General features: G+C 36.5%; 1 protein-coding gene across 4 annotated transcripts in view; it reads left to right on the top strand.

Moving 5' to 3' along the window:
- npnta (nephronectin a) overlaps window positions 1–20,815 on the top strand; it is a 61,457-nt gene that overhangs the window by 4,641 nt on the left and 36,001 nt on the right. For 2 of the 4 annotated variants that reach the window (XM_032563592.1, XM_032563594.1), the window contains exons 2-4: window positions 5,261–5,361; window positions 13,392–13,442; window positions 17,993–18,085. In XM_032563592.1, coding sequence (XP_032419483.1) covers window positions 5,261–5,361; window positions 13,392–13,442; window positions 17,993–18,085 — 245 coding nt within the window. The remainder of the gene's footprint in view (window positions 1–5,260; window positions 5,362–13,391; window positions 13,443–17,992; window positions 18,086–20,815) is intronic. The other 2 variants (XM_032563593.1, XM_032563595.1) reach the window with 1 other exon arrangement.

Here is a 20,815-nt window from a genome sequence, read left to right on the forward strand (position 1 = left end):
TAACAGATGGCTGAAAGGGACACTGTACTCTCCACCAACATCTCAGGGATAACTTGCGAGCTTTGAGAGTAATTCTGTTGGTGACAAAACACAGGCTTAAACACAACAGAGTAAAGAAAACATGTTAGGGTGCAGTTTCCTGGACATGCTCCTGTGGTGCTGAGCACCTGCTCCCACGCACACACTGTCAAAATATTTCACAGAAAAAATGTGGGGTGTAATTTTCATATTTTGTGCTAAATGCTTCTCTAATTGCTTCACTACCACAATGGCAAACATTGATTCAGATGCAGTCTTTACAAACTTAACAATATGAGCACAAATTACCTTAAGACTTACATTTATTTATCACCACCTTTAAATTAGGGGGGGAAATGGATGACCTCAGTAGGGCTTAAGGGATTCCTTTACAAAAAATCCATGAATCAAAATATTTAGCTAATATTTCAAATTTGAAAGTATTTATAGTAGTTAGTTAGATTTAGTAGGATTTAACCTCTTTGTCACACATCAGAGTTGAAATTGAAATGGAGGTTTGATGTGCCGTTACTGCATTTTAAAAAAAGGAATTGAGTGATGGGGTGTTTACTTAAATGGTTTTTGTGTGTGTATTTGTAATACTCATAAAATAAGCTTAAGTAGTTCCTGCAGATCCTGACATTTTTTTTGTCCGATTATTCAGTTAATAGCCAGAATATTTGATTACTAAAATAGTTAACTGCAGCTGTAGACCACAGAAGTCACTGAACGGAAGAAACGGAGAGAAAACCCAGAGAAACAGGCATTGACAAGATGTATAACTCGATTGAACAATTTAACTTGATTGTAAATCTCACAAACTTAATCACAAAGAATTGCTTTATCTTCTTCTATTTTATCCTCAATTTATTTGGCCTTTGTAACTCTAATCTGCCAGTTGTTGGAACCACTAGTGGAACTTTAGGCTGATAGTAAAATACATATGCTGAGGTAAATCTTGCCCTGGCTCACTATAGGTTGCAAGTGCCTTTCATACTCCTGGTGTATGATAATTCGTTTGAAGAAAAACAATATAGCCATTCCTTTAGTCAGGGGTGTCAAACTCCAGTCCTCAAGGGCTAATTAAGCCATTTCATTCCAGTGTTTTGTACCTGTGACACATCTAAAAACTGCAGGACACCGGCCCTTGAGGACTGGAGTTTGACACCTGTGCTTTAGTTGTACAAAATCTCACAGTAGTTCAGAATGTAAATTTGAAGCATTTTTGTTGCTGTGCCTGTTCATTGATCCCAGAACAGCTTGCTGTTCTACAAGGGCACTTTGAAGGAACCTGAGAATAAAGTTGTTGTCAGTTAAAGATCAAATTTGAAGTGTGTGTGTGTGTATGGATTAGTTGATATTAAATCGTCTGATTGCAGGTATACTTAAACAAATAAAACGATTTTTGTGGCTTAACTGCAAAAAGCTGAATACAATATAGGGAGGATCAGACTGTAAGAAATGTCTCAAGTGCTTTGGTGGAAAAAATCAGTCAGTGAGTAAAAAGCACATCCTTTAAGAACTGGTTGTCATAACAAACATACTTTAGCTGCAACCTAGACATTAGGCTTTGATGTTGACAGTATTTAACTCTTGCACTCAGTGGAATTTATGTTGGTGAAACATGACAAGGTATTTGTTTTGTCATTACTTCAGCATGAGCCTCGAAATAAGCTCTGGATTGAACTCAAATACCTTCTTTTTCCATCAGAAGTGCCAACAAAGGATTAAAATACAGTATTACTCTACCCAGGCAGCTTTTCACTCAACAAATATTCACCCTTGTACAGAAAATTCATTATATATGTCATATTTCTCACCTTAATATAAATCTTTTGCCCCATAATTGTCGTGCAGCCCCATGGTGCTTCGTGTTAATGTGATGATCTTGGCCGTGTGTGTGCAGAGTTGGCAGGGCATTCAGCAGAGGTGGTTAATTAAAAATGGTGTGACGCATTAACAACTCCTGCAAGCCTTCAGCTGAGCTCGGCAGGTTGAACTGAGTCTCCCACTCCGGGATGCTACTGTGGCAGGTAATGTTTATGGATGTCCACAAGAACAAACCAGTCAGCTGCTCTTTTCATGCTTCAGGGTATGCCATGGTTGGATTAGACATTGATTAGGTCATCATCACACTGAATACAGACTGCATACTTTTATGGTTGTGATTATCAAGCCCCTCTCTTTCCTGTAAGCAATGCACTAACAACTGTTTGCTGTCTGAAATGAAAGATTGGCCTGCTGTGTGTTTCTTAGTAATACAATGGAAGGACAATAGCATCCACATTATTATCAGCTTCTCAGGAATGAAGCTTTTCTTTTTGACTGTACTTGAGAGGAGGTGTCAAGCATCATGCGTGAAGGGTAATAATTATCTGCTTGAGTTCCCTCAAGGCTTTAGTCCAATTTTGGATCATTATTCAGGCCTTCAGAGTAATAAATGCAGGTATTATACTAGCGTCAAATTGATATGCCAGTTTTTTATTCAGTCGACTATCACAGAGGACAAGCTGTTCTTCTTTAATGTGCAGTGTCCACCCACAGTTCCCACTACTGACTTTGATTAGTTCTTACCTTTTCATCTGTAAAAGGTCAAATAAGGACCCAGTTTGACATACCAGAGCTGGTTCAGACGAGACAATTGGAATCCAGTAAACTACACGAAGGCAGCAGTTTGTCAGAGTAGCCATGGGAGCATAAAACATGATGCCATATTCATTTGTAATTAAATAGAGACCATCAGAGGGAAACATTTCACTCGATAATCCTGTCAACATCTCATCCCTGCTCTCATGCACATGTAGGGGTGGAGACCATGCTCTTTTTATTTGATCTGCATTGTTTAATCACAGATGTATGTTTTAGTATCATCTTGTTTGTATACTGACCTCAATATTGCTTTGTAGTCAAATACAAATGTTCAGCAACTAATGGTTATCTTCATTGGTGCTTTAGTCTTTTATGGTTTCTGACAAAACAAATAGAAAAAGGGGAAGAAAACATCTGGATTTTAATGCTTAGTAAAAAATAACAGTTTAAAAACACAGAATTAAATATAAAATTATAATCCATGATCCATGGCTGCAATCATTGTTACTGCAGTATCAATGCATATGTTTAAATTATGAAAAATCAATATCAGAATTAGAAACTGTGTAATACAGGCAGCTTTCTGTTGGGACTCATAAGACGTGATAATTATGGAAAGTGAAAATGAGATTAGCAGCTTGTCCAGGAAGAAGTGTGTCTCATTTGCAGGATATCTTCACACCTAATATCTGAGCTTATTCCAATTGCTGTCAAGCTTATTTACACCCATGAATGAATACTTGAGACCTTTCAAACACTTTTAAGTGACAGCTAGCCAGACAGCATATTCACAGTAAACCAAACAGCATTTTTTTTACAGCATGAGCGGGAGCTTTCTGTTTGAATTTAATATTTCTTCTCATTTGCTTTTCCTTTCTCTTATTTCATTTCCTTTATAATGTGCTCCTCTCCTCAGTCTGTTTGACTGGCTACCTTCTTTCTTGCCAGGCATCGGGCAAACATTTTCTCTGTATCTGCCACTCTCACTTAGTATCCATCTGTTTTTTTTTTCTCTCCTGACGTGATTGGCAGCAGGAACAAGCATTAGCATTTCCTCATCTTGGCATGGAGACACTAACGGGCACGGATTGCTGCAAAGGATGTGCCTTGAATACTGAACAAAACCCCAAACTTTCTCTCAGGGGTGTACATAAATAAATCTTCTGCGCTTAGCAGGTTTTTATATATTTTTTAAAGGATTAAATTGGATATTGATTGCTTTCATTTCCTTTACTTGATGAAAATCGCAAAAATGCTTCAGACATTATTAAAGGTTAATCAGTACTTCTAATTAAAAAAAAAATCTTATTGTTCTTATTTTTAGCATGACTCTGGTACAATCTCATCTCAGCTCTCAAAGTAAGAAGCTTGGATTTTCTTCAACATCCTTAAAAGGACTCATTCCTTTCTCTCTTCATGGTGTAGATAAAAAGGTAATCCACTTGTAGTATCTGCCAGGAAGCTATTTTCCAACTCTGAGCTGGACAGAGTATGCTGTAACAAAGAAAAAAAATCCAGCCATCATAACTCTGAAAGAAATAGGCTATCACCTATTTCTGTATAAACTAACTCCAGCACATCCTATCTGTGGCATTAAAGATTTCCTCAGCTGTCATAAAAAGGGCAATGGAGGAAAATATTGCATTTTCAAGGACAGTCAGAATAGCTCATAATCTAGATCTACAGTGATGTGCTTCATGTATGCAAGTGTTGGTGCTGCAGCTAAATTCCAGTAGAATCTGGCAAGCTTTCAGAACACACCTCGAGTCCGCTGTCACACAAACTCACATGATTCGATGTGCTGAAACATCTGCTGAAAGGGAGCAAATTATAATCTGCCATATTCAAGCAGTGGGAAATTGTGTTGGTACTCTACATTATATCCATTTAATATGTAATTTAATCTATATGTATATAGTTGAAACCAGACATGTAAATACACTATATAAAATGACATGCAAAATTGCATAGATAGAGATAGATAGATATACCTATATAAGGATATTTGTAGATTTTGATTAGACACTTTTAAACTCATTCTTTCTTGAACATAGCAAATTAAAATGTTTTCCTCAGATTTTATTTAAAAGGTATTGATTTTACATGACATTTACGCTGAAAGAAACTGAGCTGGAAAAATTGATTTTGATCTAACTACATTCTACCATTTTACCCTAAGGGGAACTTCACAAAGTGGTGCAATCTCCTTCAGTTCTTGCAACTGCTTAGGTCCTGCTATAAGCTTTATTTCTGAGCTGGAATGAACAGAGTGGGGTTTCAAAAATATTTGTTTTTATTACATTATATACAGATACATACAATGAGTACAACAGATAAATACTTTAAATGTAATGGGGAAAAATAAAGAAGAGAATGAGACTCCAGGAATTCCTTGAAGTTTCAGCTTTCAGCAACCAAGAATGACAAACCACTTGTGTACTTGGCCATTAAAATGATTCATATACAGAGGTTTCATAAAATACACTATATTTCAATTACAATCAGCACAACCCATTTGTGAGGATTTTTTCTGCTGTTCCAGGAAAACAGCACAGGTTTTATGTGAGTTTTGAAAAGTCTGTGAATAGATAATAATAGCCAGATAATTCCTTTTCATAACTTACTGAAATTTGATTGTGTCATCCACTCACAGGTGGCCGCGGCAGATGGCATCATCCAATGGCATGTGTCGATATGGGGGCAGGGTGGACTGCTGCTGGGGATGGACGCGCCGCTCCTGGGGTCACTGCCAGCGTGAGTGCCAACATGTTTGCTGGTGCTGCTGGGGGCTAATGGGACTAACGAGGTGGCAATGTTTCAAGCTGGGGGCAAAGACGCTATTAAACACAAGACGAGCTGTAGTGGAGCACAAACACACATACACACGCCTACACACAAATGCATACTGTCACGATACACAAAGTTGAAGAACTTCCCCGCCTTTATGCAGTCTTTCTGAAAAGATTGATGATAATGGCTGGTTTGAATAATAGGTCTGTTGATTTTTCTGTTTCTGCTGTATAAGGCCATAATGAGGAAGTCATCACATTTAAAGTTAAACAGGCTATGGTTTTATATTAGAAAGGAGCAAAAATCCTTATCTAGCACTGGGTGAAGAAAAACAGAAACACTGCTGTTAACTCAGTACATGGTTTTTGGAGATGGACATACCTCGATTCCCCAGAATATTGAGCAAAAGTTCAGAGGATTCAGAGGATGTGTCATATTGTTTTAATATACGACTGCCATGCCACAGGTTTGCCTTGTGTTTTTGTCTCATGTTTTTACCATTTACACACACTGCAAATACCCTCTGCTTTCCCGTACTGTTACCCAAGAAGGTGTGAATACATTAGTGGGTTCCACATTTGCATGATTGACTCACAAATGCCTATTCCTTTGCATGGCTTGATGCCTGGAGTTTTTGCTGCTTTGCTTTGGACATTTATTAAAGAATGTGGGCAGTGATACATAAACATGCCTTTTCCATTGTGGGATATTACCAACCTGCAATTCATGAGAACAGATAAGAACAAATTTTTTTTTTTGTTTGTTTTGGACAACAAATAATTACCTCTGTCAGTGTTATGTGTAGCTGCAGGCTTGAACCAATTGGTGTTTGATTTAGCATAATAGATAAAAATTTTAGTTTTCAAGGATTAAAATAATGAAAACACCATGTTTTCAGAACAAATAATGTTCTGAGCTCCATAAAGCTCAGAACATTATTTGAACAGAATACATTTAAAATTGGCCTTTTTTATACTAATAATGCTTTAGTTTGTATCTAGTGGGATTATTCCACATTTTCAGACCAGCAGATAATCACTGAATCCAATTTGAACATCACAACTTTCTTTCTTTCTATCTTTGTTTTTTTTTATGTTGGCTGTGTGCTCGCACTCATACAAATGAAAAGAAATTGTTTAATTTTATTGGTTTTCTTGGATTTCCAAATATTTTTGGTGGAATGTATTAAATTCAAATCATTCCAATAGGCACAAGAGATGAGTTGAAAAGGGTTTTCTGGGCATGAGCTGACCCAAGACCTGGTTTAGCCTCCCTGCTAAAATTAACCCATAAATTTAATGAATTAATGAATTGATTGATTCATTCATTCATTCATTCAATTTGATGGTGATTGTTCTCATTTCTCTTGTATACATATGCCTGTGATTATAATCATATGCAAAAAAAAAATAAAAAATCAGTCAATTTACATTGCTGCCATTCACAACCAAATAATCAGGGTGCTTTACAAGGTAGACAGGCCCAGTTCATATCTAATTGTATCCAGTACAATAACTGTCAGTAATTCTGTAAAAAAGGAGACACACCGAAACACCAAGGCAGTGAGCCAGGAGTACTTTCTACGAGAAAGATAAAATCAAAGAGTCTGCAAAACACTGTCAGTAATTCTTGAATGAAGTAATTGATGGAATTATTCCTAACTTAACTATGCTATACTTTACTATGAGAGTCCAAACTGAGTTGCAACTTAAGCTTCGAAACTAAATCGAAAGCAGTACAGCCTCCACCATCCAGTCTCAGAGATGTTCGTTTTGACTGATCACACAAGTTGTTCAATCAAAGCAAACAACTTGAGTTTAGATGTAACATTCTTTCTATGAAAGTAACTCTGGATTACATAGACATGTAAAAATTTACATTGTTTTAATTTACTCCAGTAAAATAAGAAAAAAGCCGCTCTTATTTCTCCACTTTCTGGTGTAGAGAGGCACTCGTCTTTTCAAAGTGGTGTCTCGTTTTCAGAGACATATAATGATCTGGTTTGTAAAACACACAAGAGGAGATGGAGCAGAGCACTTACAAGTTCTGGTTGTTAAATTCCTGCCAGGGAAAAGGCCTGAATGGTCCATATCTTTGCATGTTGATTTTGCTTGCATGATCATATTATCAACTCTCTAACTGATAGAATATCCTGTTTCCTTTTTTTCTCATGTTTACATTTTGTTTCGCTGTCAAATATGTTAAAAATCTTCCCAATGTTCTATGTTTAACCCTTTCAGTGTAAGTGTGTTTTTATCCTTTTTTGTATGTCTTATTTTTTCTGAAAAATATGTCACACTGCTTATTTGGTTTCAGTGGTTACTGAAACTGTTGAATGCAGCGGCTCCATTTTCATATAAAAGTGGCAGAATATTTACTAGAGTTAAAGAAATTTATTTTTTTAACATGGCCTGCTTTGTCATCTCAGGGTCTTGTCTAGAAAATCTAGAAAATCTGCGCTAGAATACAATGGGAAAAAGCAGCACTGTTTGGGCCAGACTCAACTGTAATCCTGGCTCGAGGCAGTCCTCCCAGAGCCCAGTGCCTCCCAGTGATATGCACTGGGCTCTTTGCCTTCACAGCTTCTCATGTTCAAAAAATTCACAGTAGAATAGATGCATTATTTGCTTTGGCTAACAAGGCAAGATGAAGATGTATTCATCATTGAAGCTGCTTAGATTGCAGTGAAGAGAAAGGAGTTATGGTTTCATATTTAACGAATGAAAATTGTTCGAGTTGCTTTGTTCCTAGAAAGTAAAGAAGTGCTGCATTTATGCCGCCAGAGGGGACATTTCTTGGATAAGCAATTGTCCTGCTACGTTATAAAGATGTCCTGGTACATTCAGCCCAAATAGCAGTATGTGTGCATGTTTTCTTGGCGGTTCTGGAGTCCCACATGTTCCATTGTGAGCAGAAAGAAGCTGATTTTTAACTTAACCACAGATATTCTCCCCCCTTTTCCCTTAGAGTCAAATCACTGGATGAGTGCTTGCCTTAATGCTTCCAAATGCTCCTCGTCAGGCGCAGCTCAAATCCATTCATTCACAATCAGCATTCCATCAAGTCAGCAAGGTGCTGATTTAAGCTTTAGACGGGTGAGCTGGAAGGTATTGGAAAGAAAGCTAGCGTAATCAGCAACCTGTGTGTGTTTAGCTGCATGTGTGTGAGAGGATGCAGTCATCACAGATTTCAGGTCTTGGTAGGTTTTAGTGGAGATGAAAGAGATTAGATTGGAGCAATGGGATTGTGGCTTTCAGCCAGAGAGCTCAGAAATCAGTTTTACGAAACTTTTCTCAAAGAATGAAAAACTTAATAGATCAAAGATGATTTTTTTTTCTCCTTAGCTCTAAGAGTAAAAAGAGTACTGGGCAGAAAGAACTTGAAGTAAAAAAGAAACACATTTTGTGTAAGGAAAATAGTTTAGAGGTTAGAAGTAGAGAGGTGATTATTGCTGTAGTAGGGGAGCAATGTCTGAAAATGGACACAAACAGAAAATCCGGCAGATGGAGAGAGAGAGAGAGAGAGAGAGAGAGCATGAAGCTTTCAGATTTAGGAAAGAATAAAGCTTCATTCATGACATTCTGACAGATCATCAGTGAGGATAAGCCACAGTTGAGGCTCTGTTCTAACCAAATGTTATCACATTTTTTTTGTCACAGGAAGTATTTGACTATTTGCTTGTCAAAGTCTTAATTTTTAATAAAATCTAAACCTCTTTCTCACAGAGATTAAAATGCAGTACTGTAAACATGTCTTCGCTAAACCTTTGTTCTTCATCTGTGATGAATTTCACAGATTAAATAGATGAAGTGTGGGCTTTTGATGACTTTATGGACTACACATTAACTTGTATGGTTTTTAAAAAGCATCATCAATAGATAAAATAAATAAAATCTATCAGAAATTGACCTTGTATCAAGTACTTGATAAATAAATGTATTTGATCCTTTAACAAGTACATTCAAGCACTATAAATGTTCCTCTGCTGTTGTGTGTACTACAACTAAAATCAAAGTAACCAATTAAAATTCAAGCTTTTAAAATTCAGCCTTTTATTTCTTTGAAAGCCAGGTTAGAAATGGCTTTTCACAACTCCGTATTGGTTAAACAGGACCAGTTATTTTTATGGTTCAAATTGGGTCTAAACTCCTTCTAAAACTGTCCAAATGCTAAAAAAAACCCCCCAAATGTTATTTGGCAATAAGTTAATGTTTTCTAGAGCCTTGAAAATGAGCCATTTCATAAGCTTCCCAATTGTTGAGTCACATTCAACTGCCACTTTGCCAGCAACCCCAGCTGAGCCCAGCCCCTCACCCAGCAACTTAAGCAGCGCTCCAGCACATTTGGTCAGCTGGTTTTACCACTGTATGTGTTGTACAATAGCGGTTGGAAAAGAAAAGTGTTTTGTTGATGACTTGGCATTCAGGAACTACTTGCTACATCTTGTTTGTTTGCAGGAGGCTCAGTTTCCTGTTTTCAAAGAATTACAGTTGTTTAATTGGGCAATTGTTTGGAGCCATTTTCAAGTGCGGGTGTAAACATTAAGTTGGGGTGCTTGGCCAGCAGCAGGTTATTTGGATTTAAAGTGACAAAGAGCCTTAAAACTCTTCAGAATGTTTTGAGCTCATTCTGAAAGGAGCTCAAAACAGGCAGAACTGGCCAGACTAAAACCTAATTATCCAAGAATGATTTAAAATATGATGAACATGTTTTGCATAGACATAAACATATCCTAACCTGTTCAAGGAAGCATAATAGTTCACCTTTTAATATATTTTCAGCTAACATCATTATATATTTTTTATTAGATTTCTTTCTTGTTATTAAGGTCAGATAAAATGTGCTACTGGTTTTAAGCTAATTTAACAAGTAATCCTGTAATGTTCTAAAAAGCTTCAATCAAAGCTTAAACATAATAAGGAAAGAAATCTGAATTATGCACACACTTAAGCATAATTATGCCTCACTCATAGAGATTAGTTTCAATTTCCATTAAGCCATTTAGAGTCAGTGTGGAACAATGGGGGTTAGCAAAGCTGAAATGGATAATCAAAAGATAATTGTCATTTTAAGCCTGTTTATTAGATTGACCAAAAACTTTAGAGGATGATCCACATTCATTGGTGTAATCATTCTTTTTTTCAAAGCTGAATTCTGTTGAAATGTATTCAAGCACATTCATATTGCAAAAGAAAAATAAAAAATTAACCGTATGATGTCAGCCATGGAGAATGTGAGTGATTTAAGGCTGCAGTTTCAACTAGTAGATCATAAATCCATTAAAAATGGACCATGGGTAAAATGCATTGAAAGCCCTCAATATCATCAATCCTCCTTACATAAGTATATGTCTTGTCACTTCCTTATATGGCTTGCACTATTTTTATTTCTAAGTATGTTATAGAAATGATCTGCATGGAAAAAAAATAAATTGGAGCTTTGAGTTTGTCTATGAAACGTTGGAGATTTGAGCAAATTGTGACTGCCTGCTCGCTCAAGACTATTATATAAATTACTTTACTTGCCTCCATGAACTGTGAGCATCAATGCTGCATTCAGAGATATTGTAGACAGAAATATTATTACTGGAGTAATTTCCCACAAGGGTCTTGGGGTTTAAAAAGAAGAGTGATGTAAGTCAAAGTCAGCATAATATACCTTAACATTTTGTCTGGGATGATGCACAACATAATGATGTCTTTCCTGCCTTAAAATGTCTGCTGTTTGCACAGTTACTCTGTATGATTTTCACTTGGTATTGAAAATGAAAACACTTAGCATTAATAGCATTAATAACACATTTCATAGAATTAGCTCCTTACAGCAAGTTTGTCAAACTGTGGTGATAGAACTGAAAAATAATGTTGGATAACATCTAGCATATATGTAATTATTCTTTGTACCTTTGCAAGTAAATGTATATTGTCAGTATATGTCCGAAGTTAACTGCTCCTTAACTTTTTCTACACTACTACGAAGGTAAAATATGCATACATTTCCTTTAATATCTGAAGGAACTGGATTTAATATCTCTGAATTAAATACATCAGACATAATTTCCCCAGAGGTTCTGGTGGATTTTACAAATCCCCGAAGACCAGGACTTAGTTTGATTGAGTGCAGACTTTGTTTCTCTTAATGCTGTGGGCCGGATTAAAGCAAGTCTTTGAATTGGTAATGTGAGCTAACAAGTAAGCAATGAAAAGAGAAAAGTGAGACCTCAGATCAATTCTTTTTATCATGATTTTTCTCAGTAGTTTCTTTCTCTTTGCTCTTTAGCTTTATTATTACTGGGCTGTAAAAGTCTGCTAAGAAGAGCTTGATTGTGAAAGTTAAAGAAAATGTGTACAGTGAATGAAGGCTCACAGTATGCACTGCAGAAGCATCAGTGTTACTGAAATAAAGCTGACAATATTGACATAAAACAGCAGTATGATAACATATATGTCTCAAGTTATGAATAGCATTATGACCCAACACAATAAAAAGAAGTTTGGAAAGCAATCAGTGTGATTTACTAATGATTTAAACAGAAAATGACATATAAATTATTTTATTTCAAAAACCATGGCCAGATTTGATTGCTGTATTAAATCTGAGAGTTGCATCCAGAAATTTGCCTCTAAAAGAAGAAAGATGGACAATGCAGATATTAAATACCAAAACATGTATTTTTCACAAAACATTTTTGAGCAAAAATATGAACAGGAGGTAATGTTCAATGGTTTTAACTTTGACAGTCCTGTTGTCCTATGTTAAAGTTACATTAAGATTAAAAGGAATTTTGTATATGAACATTAACATTTGGGTTTTTGAAGATTTTGATTTTAACACAACCTTAAATATCTATTTTTTGAAACAATTTACTGAGTCCATAGACATTGTGTCCAATTCTGATACAAGCCGACTAACTAATTCATTATAATTAGAGGCCTTAACCCAAAAATACTTCCAGACCTCTGACTTTGCACTTAGCTGGCTTAGTAGCGTAACCCCCATTTCTAGCCTTTGTTTAGCATCTCCCAGCTCTATTTTGTCACTTTGGGTAGCCGCAGTGTGAGTAAACTCCAAATCTTCTGGGATGTGTGATTGATAGGAGTGGAGCAGGGCAGGCCGCATGCACATGCAATGTGCTGCGCTTGCTACAATCTAATTAACTTCTGCATCTTTCTTTCTTTCCCCACTGCCTCCTCCTGTATTTAGACTATAATAGGTAGACAAACCCTTTAGCTGTCATGATGACACTGGTGTCCTCATGGACCCACTGACTTCATTGTAAGTGTTTTGGGAGTGGCACAACTGTATATCTTGCATTCTCGTTTAGTTTTCTGTCTGCTCTATATAATGTAGGCTTATCAAAAATGCACCACAGAAGCCCAAGCCCGGGCTGTAGTTCGGGCTTTGGCTTCTATGGCACACTTATTGTAGATCTAAACTCTGCAACTTTGACATGGGCCTTGGGAAAGAACCACTATAGTCGACAGCTTCTTACACATTTATGGCTTTCAACAACCAATCAAAATGTCATACGGGATGTTGTCTCTCCAGAAACAAAAAATAAAAACAAAACTGTAAAAACACAGAGCTATGGCATGAAAAGAAATGGATTATCATAGGAAAAACATTAGGTTGGGGCCAGGTGATACCTTGAAAGGCATGAATTTGTACACAGAATACTACACCTAAGCATCTAAATATGTAGTTTTGTATGGTTTTCATTTCTATATTTCGTCACTCAAATGTTCAGGCATTCTGAACCTCAGTCACAATCAGCATTTTGTTTGTTTCAAATGACTCCCTTTTGATAGACAACAGAGAATGTGTGTGACTCCAGAACTCCAAACTATGCATGTGTGTTTATTCCCAGGCATGTTTGCTTTTGCATAAATTGAACAAAATGTGCTCTCTTAACCTTGTTGTTGCTTGTTTGTTGTGTTCTCCCAAACACTAAGTAATGCCCCTCATTTTTGTGTGTATGGCTACTTGTTTTGCAGCTCTCTTCGCCTTAACTCACAGAGTAGTCGGGATAAGGTGCCAGCCCCAAGGTTAGCTTCACACATTTTTTTTGCAATAACCTAACTAGACATGCATTGCTGGGGGCACATCCTCTGAATCATGCACTTGCTCATTTATTTATAGCCTACCACTCCCTCCCTTGCAGCACCAAGTAACACCTCACTCCTCTTGGCAGCAGCCAACGTATCTCTGGCTTCAAATCTATGAAAATAAATTAAACTCTGCAGGCCACATTTTACTTAAAACCTGTCTAGCATAAATTATGACTGTTTTTAGGGGATTTATTAATATTTAATTGCTTGTCTGGTCATCTTGTTGGGATATCAATCTGACCCTAAAAGCATAAACCATGATATGTTTAATTAATATATTCATGCAGCATTTATTAAAGAATAGTGCTGATCATTCTAGATTTCATATGATAAGGTTATAAATTAAAAGTACGAACAGTTTTAAGCTGTTGAAGTAAAATATATTAATAATTTGTTTTGTTACAGTTTTTCTCAGTCGTTTGGGTGGATGTCTCAGAACAGAATTGAAGTAATTCAGGTTAAAAAAGCATTTTCTCATTCCTTTGAGCAAGTTGTAAATGCTTTTGTACATCATGCAAGTGGTTATGTAAAATTCTCTACTTTTTTCTACATTTTCAATTACTTTTATCATGTTGTTCAAAATGTATTACACAGATCTCTGTGGAACTGTCTTGTCCTCCACAATATTTAAGCATAAGTGTATCGTGTAGCAGTCTAGTTAAAACATTAGTTGTGTTTTCAAGTCTGAACAAAGCCAAGGTCTGACTGACTAATGCTTCCTACAGAAAAGCTCTTTTCATTTCCGTCTAAAAATGGGTCCCTTTTTAATTTGTAACTGTAAACTCTTGAAACACAGTGTGTGGACATCCAGGCTTGTTCCACTGAGGTCTCAAAGTGGCTTAACAATGCCTTCATTCTATTTGATTACATAGCTCAATAAAGTTGAATGAGTCTAAAGATGCTATCTACTCCTGTTTAAGGAATCTCCTCATCCCCTTGTGCCTTTGAATTTGGTTTGAACAGTTGAACAATGCTTCTTTCTCAGTACTAATAATGTAAGTATGCGTCTCTGTGTGCGCTAAAGTCAATTCTACACATCCAATTTATTTTGTGAATAGGCTGTTAAATATTTAAAATGGCATTGTGTTGTGACTGTATGTTGTGAATGTAAATAGTCTTAATACAAAAGGCCTAATGAAGGTTCTGTTGACAATTTTAATTGTATTAACATTTCATCATCTTTATATTAACTGTGGGCACATTTAAAATACTGCAAAGGACTGTTTCAATGACAGTGAATGGCATAGTATTATATTTCAATTCCACCTCATGCTAATAATACACTTGGTCATTAGATGAACTCTCACTGCCCTGGATGCCCATACTATTTTAGACACTTGTGGATGAAATGCTAAAGTTAAATGTCAAAATAGATACAGGCGAGGCCAGTCATACAGGCAATATTCAGCAATAATACTTGCATGTCATATGCTTACTTAATGTTTACCGTTCATCACAGTAAACCAGTTGCCGATTGTACCAGAGCAATGGATCCATAAGTTTCATGTTTTTGCACAATATGTTTAAGTTTTTTTTTTTTTTTTTTTACTAAAAAATGTTTTATTCGAATAGAACTGATCTGAGTTTAAAATTATTTAGCTACTTTTTATACTTCACTAAGCTGTAATTTAGTTAACCTTTTATTGTGGAAGATTTCAGTTGACACCTTACATGCTGAGTTCAATAAAAAAAGATTCTGAACAAATTAATCTTGGAATGATCCGCTCATGTTAAGCCCATGTTTTCATGGGTGACGTACCATGAAAAATAACAGTAATGCAACCGCCTCTCTACCCTGGATTTACACTGCATGCATCCACGCACCAATGTGACTTGTGCTCCAGAGCAACTTATAGTTACAATATTTTTTCATTCATTTCTACATCTGTTTTGTTTATGGCTGACTTGAGAACAACTTCTGCCAAATAGAAAAAATGTGCTAATTGTTTTTGTCACTTACCATAGAAACTTTATGCTCACAAACACCGATGGAAATATCAGCAATCTGCATGCTGACTTCATGAGTTATTTACCTGAATAGCTTTGGGATAAACTCTGTTGTGTTGTCATCCATCAACTTAGGGCTGTTGTGGTTGTTTTGAAATTTGCATTTTCAGGTATGAAAACATCCTGTCTGCCACAGAACATTTCCTACCAAACAAACTGGCCCATAAATTTTCTTTTTCTCACCCAACCCATCTCTAGCACCGGCCTTGGGTTAACACTGGAAATGCTTTATTGAAAAGGTTCTAGTCTAGGAATGCACCAGTATGAAAATTTGGGTTGGTATTAATATACAGTATTAATAGAGCTGCTGAGGCCAACAAACAGTCTTTACCAACATTATGCATATATTTTTATAATCTTTTAATAATTCTTTGCTTTAATTGACACTCTGCAATGCTCTATGCCTCTATCACTGTCACGTGTTTAAACAAATACCACCTTCCCAACGCCCTCCCTACTCTTTCTGAAACGCATACACGAAAGCAACAAGATGAAAAAAGTGATGATTAATAACTGCCCAGTTTTACTTATCAGAATAGTATCAATATGCTAAAAAATGACTAACAAATCTGATATTAATGTCAATATTTCCTTCATCAATAGTTCTATCAGTAACAGATGTTTTCGTACCTTACTTTTTCTTAAAATAAGCATGAAAAAGAAATACATTTTCACATTATGATAATATGTCCCATAAAAGCCAGTGGAATTTTTTTCTTCCACTTGAACCAGGCATCAGACTGTAAAGCAAAAACAAAATGTTATGAAATGGGAAAAATCCTCCCCAAAAAGCTGCTGCTGCTTGCAGGGTCAGTCCTTGTTAATCCCTTTGTTTAAATGACAATTTTGTTATTTAGTTATCTACAAATTTAAATAATTTATTCCAGGGTTAAACAGACTTACAACTCTTAAACTAAAAGTGCTTTCAGTTTATTTAGCTAGTACAACATTTCCTAAGAACTGGTTAAAAAATTAAAGTAGAAAAAGTCTCATGTGTCTCTACTGCTGTTTTTACTTCACAGTCTGCTGAAATTGAGTTTTCAATTGTTCTGTTGTAGAAATGTCAAACGTGGAGCTATACAGAGACTTAAAAAAACATTTAGTTTTAATGGGTGTGGTTGTTCAACCTTAAGTAGAAAACACACATCAACAAAAGCCATTGATTGTTCTAAATGCTGCAGTCTGAATTCTGAACATCTACTTCAGCTGAATGGAAATATCTAAGTGGTGCAACCCTGAAGGTCCTTCTGATAAAAACAAGGGAAAAAATGCAAAACATAAAATATGCATCTACCAGATTGATTGTAACACCTGCTTGTGATATTTAAATGCATCAGCAGCAAATTCTATCGCTGCAAGGAAATACAGAAAGTCCGACAGATTTCACCACAGTCCTTTCCTCTCTTCCTCTTTAACTCACATTACTATGCATGGAATCTTTTACAACAGTGACAATTAAATCCTCTGATGGCTACCTTTTATGGCATAATTAATGGAGCTTTTTAATGAAAATTAGTACCACTTGGTTCTATCAGACATGCTCAGCAGCAACTGCAGTGAGTCCAGACAGATAAGCAGGGCACGCCTCCAGCTCACTAAGACCGAACACTGAATCAGTGAAGCTGTAAGGCTTCATCTTTGTTCAGACTCAAATTATCAACCTCTGTGCACAGTGCAAAATCTGGAGGGCAGCTCTTTACTGAGGAACTAATTAAAAGCTTCTATTTGGGTGCTTTCATTGTTTCAACTTCAGACTCATATTCAAATATCCTCCTTGGTGATTCCTTTTTAGCTTATTGCCAGTGTAAATATCATTGCTGGGTTATGAACGAGCAAGTGAATGTTATTTGGTGTTAAAAGGTCAAACTTCTCGTTTATCACCTGCAGGGAGAGATGATTTGTTTTTCCAAGATCATTCACAGCAACAAAGGCTGGTGTGTACATCATGTTTGGCTGAAAATGATTTCTCCATTTCTATTAGTAAATTACTGTAGAGCCCTGGAAATATGTTAAGAACGTGATAATGTTAAATTAGACTACTTTATTATTTTTTATTTCATAGATTTCTGTTATGATAATACCCCTTTAAGAAAGACACAATGCATGATGGGAGTAAAAAGTTCATGACCTGTGGATATACGAAAGGAGAGAAAACTACACACGCTGTATGCTCGAACTGTGGATTTTGTTTAATAAAGTTGCACAAAAGCGAAGACCTTTGAGTTTCTTAGTACTTTTTAAGGGTGCAACATTACCACCACAGAAAAAGAAACAAAACAAGTACATTTCATATGTCATTGAGGCCTGGCTCTGCATCATTGTAGAAAAATTGTGGCCTAAACAGACACTTTAAAGTCTGAGTGGTTTTGGACGTTTTAAAGCAGAAGGATTGTGTCCTGTTCCCAACGTTATCTGGTACAAATTCTCTGTTGGGACGCTGCACTGATCTTTCTTTTCTTCTCTAAATCCTTTCTGAACAGCTGTGTGTCAACCTAGCTGTAAGCATGGGGAGTGTGTGGGACCCAACAAGTGCAAGTGCCATCCAGGCTTCACCGGCAAGACCTGCAATCAAGGTGAGTTCTCTCAAGGTGCTGTGGCAAATCTTGTGCCAGCTGGTTTATTCATAACAGGACATTGGAACAGGGAAATGTAATCACATAGGTGTTCTACCACACGGCAATCCTGCCTTACAAAAGTTTTCTTAACCTAATTAAGTCAGTTATATTAACTTCAAGTTTTTTACCACTTACTTGGTAAAAATATTTTCTATCCAACAAAAACTAACCCATTACATTGAGTCACTGACTCGTGTTGGGTGACAATGTAGCAACAATGAACAGTTGATTGCATTGACTTCGTAACCTTGCAGTCATCCCTCATGCTGACCATGAATGTAACAGGAAGCAGCCAAGAAGCTCTCTGGCACATACAGTATCTGAGAATGAATTAACCAAACTTCAGAAAATCACTCACATCAGGAAAAAAACTCTGAGGTCCAATCAGAAATAAATAAGGTAAAAGTGAAATCTAGGCTAAGTTTAAGGTTAATTTGATTTGCATGCAAATGATAGGTCCAATTCAGCTAGTTTTCTCTAAAACAAAAATTACATTTTGTATTCATTTCAAATTTGTTTGTTTGAAAAGATTCCCAAAAATCACAAATGAGGTATGTTACCTTTTTCACACTCTTAAAAAGTGGTCCAAGCACAAACCTTCACAAACACTTTACACAAAAGTCGCTAGATCTGCATTATTTATAAAACAAAAACCTTTACTAATTTAGCAGTAACTTAGGGACTCTCAACAGCTGCTCCAAACAGCTGTTGAGAGTTCCTAACTTAGGTATGAGAATATTTTGACTGGATTATTATTAGGAGTGCACCACACAAGTCTGGAATAACAAGAAAAAACCCCATATGAACACCAAGAAACCTCTTCTTCAAATCATCCACAACCCATGCAAAGGAAACAGTGAGTAAGTGGAAGAAGATAGTATGGTCAGAGGAAAGCAAAATGTAACATTTTTACTAACAATCAAAATATAGCAAGAAAACATTACATCACTATGAGCAGATCAACCACATGGAGAAAAGTGGTGGTCAAAATGTTTTTTAGCAGGGTCAGGAAAGCTGGTCGAAGTTGATGGGATGATAGATGAAACTAAATATGTGGTTGCCCTGGAGACAACCTGTTAGAGGCTGCAAATGACTTGATCCCTCTGTGGAGGTTCCCCTTTCTCCAGGACAACATTTCTAAACATACAGCATGAATGGAATGGTTAAGATCAAAGCATATCCACGTGTTGGAAGTTTCCAGTTAAAGTGGTTGCCTAAATCCAATTCAGTACCTCCAGCAAGACATAAAAATTTATTCTCCACAGAAGCTCTCTGTCTAATCTGACTGAGTTTAGATAAAAACAAATTCTCTTTAGATATGCAAATTTTGCCAAGGTATTCCCCAAAAAGAGTAAGTGTTACATTTTCAGTAGTCTCAGTTCTAAAAATAAACTGAAAACCATAAATAATTTCCAGTCTTCTTTGCATTATGCATAACTTTGTGTTGTGCTTCTGCAGAAAAACCTTATAAAATACAAAATCGAAGTTTGCGTTTGTAGTGAGACAAAAATGGGAACATTTCTCTGGGACTAAATATTGCTGGGAGACTCTGTACAAGTATATTGACATGTACATTTTTCACAAGGAGCAAAAGTGAAGGACAATCCCAGCTCCAGAGAAACAGCAGGGTAATCATTGTGTTTTGTGGCTAGAGCAGGAGCCCGAGCCGGTTTTCCTTTAGCTGACAGGAGTGAGGAGCTTTAATCACAGGGGAGGAGGAGCAGAAAGAGCGCTGATTCAGCTCAAATGGAAATGAGAGCGGGCTGTGTTGAACGCATCTTACCCGGTGAAGATAATATCGCAATTACTGATGTGCGATAACTTGGCCTAACAAAGTACAACAGATGCTATTTAAAGTGTCTCTCCTGGTGTGTGTACATGTAGGTTTTGGGTATTGGCAGCTTGGACATGTTTTAAAGCATTGAAGCTCCTCAGTTGGATGTTCGTTGACGTCCGAGCTGCTTTAAATTACCTGTGGAATTCACGCCCTGAGACAGGAATAGGATAGTGTGTAATTAAAAACAAGGAAGGAGGAGGAGGGCTCGTTGAAAATCCTTTCCGGAATGTTCCCAATGACTCATCCTGCATTTCAAGGCTATTGGCAACTCGTCTCTGCGGGCCAAGACGTCCCTACTTTGTCTTGATCTGCAACAAAAGGGAAGAAGAAAAAGGATCCGCATCCCATATTCAGCTACAATAGACATTGTTTCCAACCATTTAGAGCATGTTATCCAACAAATGCGATCCAAGTACGTTCAAGGATGAAGCAGTAGAATCTGTATTCTGTATTTTCCAGTTCGGTTGCAGACATAGTCAGATTTAAATGTTGAAACTGACTCTTATTGAAGCATTGGATTTGACCTTTCAGTCTGATGGAAGCGGTTTTTGTTTAATTTCATGTAATTCTATTGAAACTAAAATTATTACTAAGACATACTGTATGTAGGAGATAACAATTTCTCATTAAAATGCAGCCTCTTCAGACATTGATTCAGACTTCACTATTGATGAGCCAGGTGAGCAATATTTAGAAGTACTGTAAATTACTCATTTTTGTTGCATTAAGTAACCAGGAGGGAAAAGAGTTGCACAGATCTACTTATCTGACCAAGTAAAACCAGGAGAGAGTTTTTTTATGAGATGAATGATGTAAAATACATATTATCCATCCATATGGTAAATGTTGAC

Source organism: Xiphophorus hellerii, chromosome 5 (assembly GCF_003331165.1).
Source record: "Xiphophorus hellerii strain 12219 chromosome 5, Xiphophorus_hellerii-4.1, whole genome shotgun sequence".
In the NCBI taxonomy this organism is placed as follows: Eukaryota; Metazoa; Chordata; class Actinopteri; order Cyprinodontiformes; family Poeciliidae; genus Xiphophorus; species Xiphophorus hellerii.